At 23.6% G+C, this 8741-nt stretch overlaps 2 protein-coding genes across 9 annotated transcripts; one reads left to right on the top strand and one right to left on the bottom strand.

Moving 5' to 3' along the window:
- The first annotated feature begins 684 nt into the window (after positions 1-684).
- Positions 685-2544, top strand: LOC106786871. Of its 3 annotated transcripts, XM_014748740.1 has the most exons (5): positions 923-1090; positions 1263-1579; positions 1695-1791; positions 1880-2033; positions 2092-2544. In XM_014748740.1, exons 2-5 carry the CDS (start codon positions 1322-1324, stop codon positions 2480-2482), a joined length of 900 nt encoding a protein of 299 aa, XP_014604226.1. In that variant the 5' UTR covers positions 923-1090; positions 1263-1321; the 3' UTR covers positions 2483-2544. The 3 variants fall into 3 exon arrangements, with proteins under 3 accessions (XP_014604225.1, XP_014604227.1, XP_014604226.1); XM_014748739.1 differs by having other exon boundaries at positions 685-1579; XM_014748741.1 differs by having other exon boundaries at positions 685-1579; positions 1880-2029; positions 2092-2496.
- A 128-nt stretch (positions 2545-2672) lies between these two features.
- LOC106786870 (putative ATP-dependent RNA helicase TDRD12) lies at positions 2673-8222 on the bottom strand. 6 transcript variants are annotated; one of them, XM_014748734.1, is made up of 18 exons: positions 7793-7912; positions 7512-7699; positions 7169-7434; positions 6776-6975; positions 6512-6683; positions 6253-6379; positions 5982-6146; positions 5632-5784; positions 5388-5540; positions 5063-5306; positions 4844-4984; positions 4551-4732; positions 4281-4406; positions 3991-4139; positions 3658-3828; positions 3389-3560; positions 3126-3305; positions 2673-3013 (listed from the first exon to the last, which is right to left on the bottom strand). In XM_014748734.1, the coding sequence occupies exons 1-18, from the start codon at positions 7824-7826 to the stop codon at positions 2789-2791; spliced, it is 3048 nt and encodes a 1015-aa protein (XP_014604220.1). In that variant the 5' UTR covers positions 7827-7912; the 3' UTR covers positions 2673-2788. The 6 variants fall into 6 exon arrangements, with proteins under 6 accessions (XP_014604220.1, XP_014604219.1, XP_014604222.1 ...); XM_014748733.1 differs by having other exon boundaries at positions 3389-3563; positions 7793-7911; XM_014748736.1 differs by lacking the exons at positions 7512-7699; positions 7793-7912 and adding an exon at positions 8120-8222 and having other exon boundaries at positions 3389-3563.
- Positions 8223-8741: the final 519 nt, after the last annotated feature.

The raw sequence follows: 8741 nt of genomic DNA, 5'->3' as shown, positions 1-8741 counted from the left end.
TTCGTACTCGTTGTACTGTTTTCTTTTCTGCATAATGTAAAAAGAAAAAACGCAAATATTAAGAATTTCGTTACTTACATAAAACTAAATTGTTCATTTGGAATAGTTCAATCATTACTTGTGGGCTGATTTCACTTATTTAAACGATTCGTTATAAAAATATAAAACACTTTGCACTAACTCCTTTGCGGTGTCATCTTATTCTTGATTACAATTTAAAAATGTACTATTGTTACTTTGAAATACTGATCTATTTTACAACACGGTGATAATACACGTATATATTTTCTTACTATCTCTTACCGCGCAAATAATGAACTCCCCAAATTACTATTTTAATATTATTGGCTCCTGTTTACTTTCATGGTAACTACGTAAGTAAAATTGACTAATATGTAATATGTGTATATATATATTATTGTAATTTTATTTAATAATGTTATTATTGGAAACACTGTAAAAAATAATGTAAAAATATTATGTTATTAAAAACTCTATATAAATGTTATAATTAAGTATATTATTTTCTAATTCATGGATAATTAAATGTTTATATCACCAATCTACTATAATATGAAGTATGTATTATATCTAAATACGTTTTTAAATTATAGCTTAGATGTTTGGCCATTAGATGTCAGTATATGTCTGATCAATTGAATATGGTTCCATGCGCTACTGGATTTGTGGATATTTTTTAAACGTGTGTAGATATACTGTAAATATAACTAACCTTCAAAATTTTGTATTTAATATTAATCATTGCTAATAGACATTAATTAATATATTGAATTTATAGAAATACAAATCTAGTGTATTAATTTGAATCTGTATGAAAATACATATTTGATAACACAGTTTATATAAAAAAAATTTATGTTTGATATAAATTATAATTTATTGTTGTTTATTTGTTGTTATAATATAACAGATTCAAATAAAAGAAAAAAAAAACCAGGGGAAAATTTGCATCATGCTAATAAAAATAGTTGAATAAAAGAAAGTAATGGCCAAATGTCTTATTTATAATATTAAAGTATATCTATTGCACAAATATCCATTATTATCACAGTACAGCAGAAAATCAAGAGTAGGTTTACTTAATTTATGTACAACACAAGTAATAAACATTTCTGCTTTTTTTGATATTCATAATTGCAATAGATTTTATAAAAACGATATATATAAAAGCTCTGTATGCACCAAGTCAAATCAACCATTTATTACTAACTTATCGAATATTCTTTCTGTTGATGCACAAGAGGCAACAAAAATCTGGAAGAATATTAAAAAATGTAAAAAATTAACAAAAGATGAAACAATGAATATGATTACTATTGTAAAAAACGCTGGCTTGTCGACACCTTTAATTGTAGAAAATTTACCAATGTTAATAAGAAACATTGACGTACTAGAAGAAAAGATATTTTGCCTTAAAACTCTTGATAGTAATATTACTGAGATGCTTCCATTATTAGACATAAGTATAAAGCATTTAAATACATTAATATATATTGGCAAAGAAAAGAATAACAAAACGGAAATAAATAAACTTAAATATCTTGCAGATGAACTGCAGGTAATTGAGAAAACTTATTCACAAGCTTAATTGTAAAAGATCAAAAGTTTTATATATTTCCCTATTTTTATATTGTTTCAATCATTACTTATAAAATAAATTATGTATTTTGCAGTGTAACGTCTATACATTGTACAAATACATTCAAAAAGACCCAACAATAATAAAACTTTCGTTTAGGAAAATGAGAGCAATTGTAAAAGTACTGAAAGGTATAAAACAATTTATATATAGATTACTTGCCATATTTATCATTTAGTAATAGAATTTATATGTATATTATTTTCATTATTACCACAGAATTTAATTATGATTCCAAAGATATATTATTAAATCTTTGGATATTCAAATACTATCCAAGAACTATATATTTAAGAACATCAATGATGAAAGCAGCAGGAATGGAGAAAATAAAGCCTTGGATAATTCGATCCTCTGTACTTGGATTACGTGAGTAAGTTCATTAAAACTATATTATTTAACAATTGAATATAATAACAAAATCTTTTCAGATATATCAAAAGATTAAAAAAAAACGAAATATTCAAGAATATTTATAGTAGTCACATAGAGTTTTTATCTAAAAAATTAAATTTAACCGAAGAAGAGGTTGAATTTTATATTAATAGATCTCCGCAATTGTTAAATCTAAAATTACAAAAAATTGATGAAGTAATAAACATACTGTATAAATATGGATATAGTGCTCAAGATATCTTAATGTGTCAACGTATTTTTTTACTTAAAACAAAATTATTAGAAGAACGACTTAAAGTATTACGACCGTTACGGGGACAACATAGACTATCATTAATCTATTGTAGCTCGAAGATTTTTAAAACTATACTTAAAAATACATGTAAACCTAATAATGAAACAACACTTGATACTGATTATAAATAAATCTAATAAGTAAAATATGAGTTTGTGTATGATACGATTTGATATAATTTATGTAACAGATTTATATATACATGCATTAAGTTTTTTTTTATTGTATCCGGTATTTATAAAAAAAATGTATATAAGAAAAAAGTACATTTAACTAAAATATATTTAAGATACTAGAACAAAAATAATAACATAAGGTTTGTAAAAATATTATATTTATGACAGTATTGTAAAAATTATGTCATTCATTTTTACATAACATATTCTCTGGATTGTATGCTTATACATACAGTAATATTTAAAGAAAAATGTTTTTTTTTATGAAACTTTTAAGTGTTCTATATCACATTGGTTGTTTATAATTAATCCACCATTTTTACACAATGTATAAATATTCTGCATATGATCTTTATTAACAACAGCATGAGATTTATTTATAAGTTCAGTTTTTAAATTAAGACCAACAATATCAGGTCTTCCAATCATTTTATTTCCAATGTTAAGAGTATCAGTCCAAATTGTATTACCCAAATGTAAAGAAACCTATATTTTAAAATTAATATAAAGTACTATTACATTGTTGTGCATATATATGTATTTTTTTTTTTATTATTTAAAATATTTTACTCTTATAATAATATTCAAGATATTTTACCTTTCCAACAATATACGAATATTGATTATAATTCTTATCAAACCAATCAGAAACAATTTCATTAGCATACTTATTCCATTCGTACTCATTATCGCATGGAGCTACGCCAACCAAAAATATTTCTACTATATGTGTTGGTAATTTGGATAATTCTTCTGGTAACGACAATAATTTTTGCACCTAAACTTAATCCTCTTATTGATATACTTACACAAAGATGTTATATTATATAATAAAGGTATATCTATTTTTGTAACAAATACCTTAATATCTGTTAATATATTTCCGGTGTCAATGCATCTTACATCTGCGATTTGAACAGTCTCAAGACGATTTTTCTTTACAGTTTTAATTTGTAAAACTTGTACTCTTTTAAAACTTTCTATGGAGTCTTCCAAGCCATATATACCTCCTACCTCAATGATATTAGATCTTCTTCTATGTACAAGTAAATAATATTGAAGAGATAAATGCATCTAAAGTTATAGTGATTTTTTTATGAAAACAGATTTTTATGAAAAATTAATTATACCTGTTATTAATGTTTCCCAAAAATATTTGAATTTTCGATGTAAGCAGTATGTATTCATTTTTGGAAAATTCTATAATTTCAGAATTATTTGCTTTTACGTAACTTATTATTCTGCCTGAAAAATGACTTGCATCATGTATATATGTAATCATAAATTTTACTTTATCTCCTCTGTAATAAAATATAAATTTATATACAGATATGATTATCTCTTATATAAGGGAATATATTACATGTATTATAATGTCATCAATTACTTTTTTCATTTAAGTGAATTCTATTAATAGAAAATTATACTTACAAAATTTGGCTAATCTAATAAATATGACTTACGTTTCTATTTTTGTTATTGGTGCATCGACATCAGAAATAATACAATGTCTAAATGCGCAAATACTTTTGTCTGGACAAAATCCTAATGATTTCACTTTATCACATATCGGATACTCCTTTTTACATTTATCCAATGCTATGGATATACGCTATAAAAAATGTGTATTTTCTTTCAGATTTTAATTATTTTCTTAAGAATAACAATATCATCTTTATTCTTAATATTTCAGATTTGTAAAAGTATGATAAAAAGAAGAATTACTATACAAAAAATCCTTTTAATTCCCTACCTCAATATTAAGTAACATATCATTTGATAATACTACACCCATCCGTTTCATCGTATTGATTATACTTAGAAATTGTATATTATCATTTTCATTGATAAATATTGTAACTTCACATTTAGTTATTTCCTGTAAAATACTTATCTTACTCTAAATGCATTATTAAGATGTATATATACCTGATGATTTATTATTATATATAATTTGTATTTTTATTATTATATATAAATTGTATAGCAAAGAAAAAAATAAGAAATTTTTGTTATCTATTACCTTCTGTAAATTATTTATAAGAGTTGAAAATCTAAAATTAAAATTTGTTTTTACTTCTAATGAAACAGAATAGTGTATCAACCAATCCACATCTGTAATATTTAAGTCGGTTAAAACTTCATCAGTAGATATTATAATAGGATAAAAACCAGGAACAGACATTTGCCATAATTTTTTAATATCTATAAAATGTTAATGAAAGATAATTAACATGAGTATTCTTAAATATAAAATTACTTTATTATCTTTTTTGTTTTTCTTGTTTTGTACTTTTATTTTTAATTTTATCAAACCTTCTATTTCAAATAAATGCTTTTCCTCGTGAGCTAAAAGTATTTGTTTATGTTTTGATAAGAATGCATTTACTTCTTTTGCTTCATCAACAGTTCTACACACAATCATAGTTTTTAACGTGCATTCATTACCCAATATATCTAAAATATTATGCATTTATGCACAAATATTATTAGCATTTTGCTTTAATATGAAATTTTTTTTACAAATATATTTACCTAAAAGCTTTTGAAGTTTCAATTTTGAATTTAACATATACAACTTCGGTTGAACAGATTTAAATATTACTGCTTCTAGAAATGAAGTAATACATATATATGGATTATACACAACTTTCCTAATTAATGTTCTCATTGGTCTTGTAAAATGTCTTGCAGTAAAAATTATTTGCAAAGGAAATAATTCGTCACTTTGGTTCTCTCTATTTGTAATTAGTTTATGTTTATCAAGTAATTCTAATATCTAAAACATTAAATAAAGATAACATTTTATTATATCGTAAAAATTTAATTTTTATAAAAGATTAAATTTTATTTGCCTTACAGAAGAATAATATTTATCTAATATCATATCTACATTATCAAATATTAAATGGCAAAGACTGTTAAAATTTAATAAATTTTTATATGTTCTTAAAAATTTGACCAAGAATGTTGGTGTTGAAACTAATATCTGACATCCATTATATATTTCAGCCTAGAAACAATAAAAATAGTGTAAATAAATAATCTTGTAACATCTAGATATATATATATATGCAAATAATAATTCAAATGTATATTTTTACCGCCAGTGATCTGTCTGATTTTCCAATAAATGCTGTAACTGATTTAATATGACCATAGCCTTGCAAAAATTTCAAACAAAGTGAATGTACGCTGAATACTTCTGAAGACGATGCACATAATATTAACACAGATGGACTATTTCCTTGAGGCAACTACAATGAAATATTTCAATTCATTGATATATCATTAATATAACTAGTAAATCAAATGCAATCACAATGCATAAAAAAAAAATATAATGCATAACAGATAATGTAAATATAAAGTTTAAGTATAAGTTTCTCTTACGCTTTAACACTTAAACCAAAATAAATAAATTTATATTAAATAATAATATAACTCTAATTACAGCATTTCGTGCAGCAAGTAAACCAGTAATAGCGAAAGTGTACCCAACCGTTTTACCAGAACCTTTAGGTCCAATAGCAACCACATTTAACTTTTGCTTTATAGCAGGCCAAATATATGATTGCATCTTATTAGGTTTACTTGATTGCAATAATGAATTCCAAGCCTTTATAAAAAGAAAAGAATATATAATATTTCATGTATTAGATATTCTAAAATCTTCATTGGGGTAAAACAAAAATATAAGAAAATAATTCTTTACGGATACATACCATATGTATTTTTGCAGGAAATTGAGCATCAGAAACAAAATCCAATTTTTTACATGAAATATTGCTATATATTAATACTTTATGTATATCATTTCCTGTTATTGCATTTGAGCATTTTTCATGTAACCTAAATATTAATTATATATGTTTATATATAAATGTGTTAAATATAAAAAAGTCTAATAGTAAAAGACGAACAAAAATAACACACACTTTCTGCTATATTATGGATAAATATAATCTATCGTTTTTCTCTCACCTTTCTTTACATTCAGAACCTTTTTGTATAGTACGAGATATATTTAAATTGATCACATCTTGTTTCTCACTAAAATTGCTTTCATTTACTTTTTTTATAAAATAAGTAGTAACATTATCCTCGCATTCTTTTTCAAACTCGCTATTTGGTTCCTCTATTAATTTCAACAAATCTATACAGAGAAAATATTCCACTTATATTTTTTATACAAATTTAGATTGAATATACCATATATCAACAGTTATTATGATAAAGAAAAATGACCTTCTTTTAAATAAGTTGCATATCCATTCTCGCTTAAAGTTTTACTTAAACATATTATTTCATGATTTACAAGAAGATATAACTCTCCATAATACTTTCCACACTCATCACGGACAAGAATATCAAAATATATTTTGCTAGATGCAATAATTAATTCCTTACAAAACTTTATAGTTTTGGTTGTCCATTTATCTGTAATACTATTTAAAATTAAGAAATATTAAAGAGTATATATATATATATATATATATATATATATATATATAGATNTGGTTGTCCATTTATCTGTAATACTATTTAAAATTAAGAAATATTAAAGAGTATATATATATATATATATATATATATATATATATATACATAAATTTCTATTAAAGAAACAAATTTACTTACAACTGTATAAGTTCATTCGTAGATTTTCTTTTCTTAATAACTGTAGGTATTATGTTATATATACCAATATCCATTGTTAAATATTCATCACATATATTATCATGTAAAAAAATAAAATCATCTTTTAACATTGTAACTGAAATTCCATAATCTACCAAGAAAACATTATATCTCATTGTCATGGGATCAAAATGGCCAATTAATCCTCTACAAAACCATCCTGGAAGATCTACATCTGGACTCGCTTTACCATGAACAACGACAAGCTACACAAAAAATAAATATAATAATTTTATCTATCTCACACATACAATTATATGTGAATACAAATATTTAAATTTACATCTCCTAAATTAGGATCACCATTATCCTTCGAATTCAAGTTTTCCATTTTCATGTGATTAACTAATTTTTTACAAATCAGTTGAGATTTGTTAATATAATCTTCAGTTTTATATATTCTTATGCAATATGGATTCTTAAAATTAGTAACTTTAACAGAAAATGAAGTTTTAGGAATCACAATCTTACCTAAAATTATTTTAAAAAAATAAAACTTTATGGTATAAAATTATATTTCTACATATTTTAGACCACAAAAATAATTTAAAAGAAAAAACTAACTTTTGTTCTTACAAGATATATCCCTTGAGTCCATTTTTGTTAAATGTGATAATTATTAATTGATAATGAAGATTAAAAATATTATGTTTCTGATAATAAATCACAAATTAAACGAAATGTATTCTGAAACCATATACTAACAAAAATATTTATTTAAAATGTGTTTCAATCACAACCTGGCGAATCAAAAAACTTCATGTAACAATTATAAAAGCCCGCGAATTAAAATTTCAACTAAATTATCTGTACGAATATTTGAATTCAAGAAGTCTCTATTGATTTACCAACAGAAAACGCAATGAACTTCATACAATTAAAAATATATACCAAGGAAAATAGAAGAGTACATAGAAACTCGCAAGTTCCCTGTTTTTATCTAACCAGATTCATCTTAGTTACTATCAGGACCACCAGTGGACGACAGTAGGTACTTTACGCGACAACGGTATAATACTATCAAAATATACAGTATTCATTGATAGTATATGATAGTATATAATATATTCTTTGATAGTATAAATGGTATAGTTCTATAGTAATAAAATTTTAAATGAATATATTTAATATTTGTAATGTATAAAAATGTGTGTGCCTTCAGAAATGCATTTATATATATATTTTAAAATGAAGAAATTTAAGACACTCAAATAAAATAGAATCCAGAAGGTGTGTTGATAAATCGAACGATGATCACCTGTAACAAAAAGCAAAATATATTAATCATACAATCAAGTGATAAAATAGCCTGACATATAAATCGTCCAATTCGCAGATGCACTTTTCAATTGAATTCTCTATTTACTTTTATCAAATCTCTATTACCCGATGCAATGAAAATTAATTTTAAACGCGTGATTTTACATTTACAGAAAAAAAAAAATATATATATATAAAAAAAAGAAAAGTACAAATATTAAGTTACTACAAAAAATAATATCTATTAATTATT

Source organism: Polistes canadensis, unplaced genomic scaffold, assembly GCF_001313835.1.
Source record: "Polistes canadensis isolate GaletaPanama2010 unplaced genomic scaffold, ASM131383v1 scaffold_86, whole genome shotgun sequence".
In the NCBI taxonomy this organism is placed as follows: Eukaryota; Metazoa; Arthropoda; class Insecta; order Hymenoptera; family Vespidae; genus Polistes; species Polistes canadensis.
Note: the sequence above shows the minus strand (reverse complement) of the source record. Positions and strands in the feature narration are given on the sequence as shown.

Coding starts and splice junctions, on each gene's coding strand:
- LOC106786870 (XM_014748733.1), bottom strand. CDS start 7,826: ATGGACTCAAGGGATATATCTTGTAAGAACAAAA. Junction 6,976..7,168: donor ACGAATGAACTTATACAGTT/GTAAGTAAATTT, acceptor AATTTTAAATAG/TATTACAGATAAATGGACAA. Junction 4,140..4,280: donor ATATGTTACTTAATATTGAG/GTAGGGAATTAA, acceptor CATTTTTTATAG/CGTATATCCATAGCATTGGA.
- LOC106786871 (XM_014748739.1), top strand. CDS start 1,007: ATGGCCAAATGTCTTATTTATAATATTAAAGTATATCTATTGCACAAA. Junction 1,580..1,694: donor ATCTTGCAGATGAACTGCAG/GTAATTGAGAAA, acceptor TGTATTTTGCAG/TGTAACGTCTATACATTGTA. Junction 2,034..2,091: donor TCTGTACTTGGATTACGTGA/GTAAGTTCATTA, acceptor AAATCTTTTCAG/ATATATCAAAAGATTAAAAA.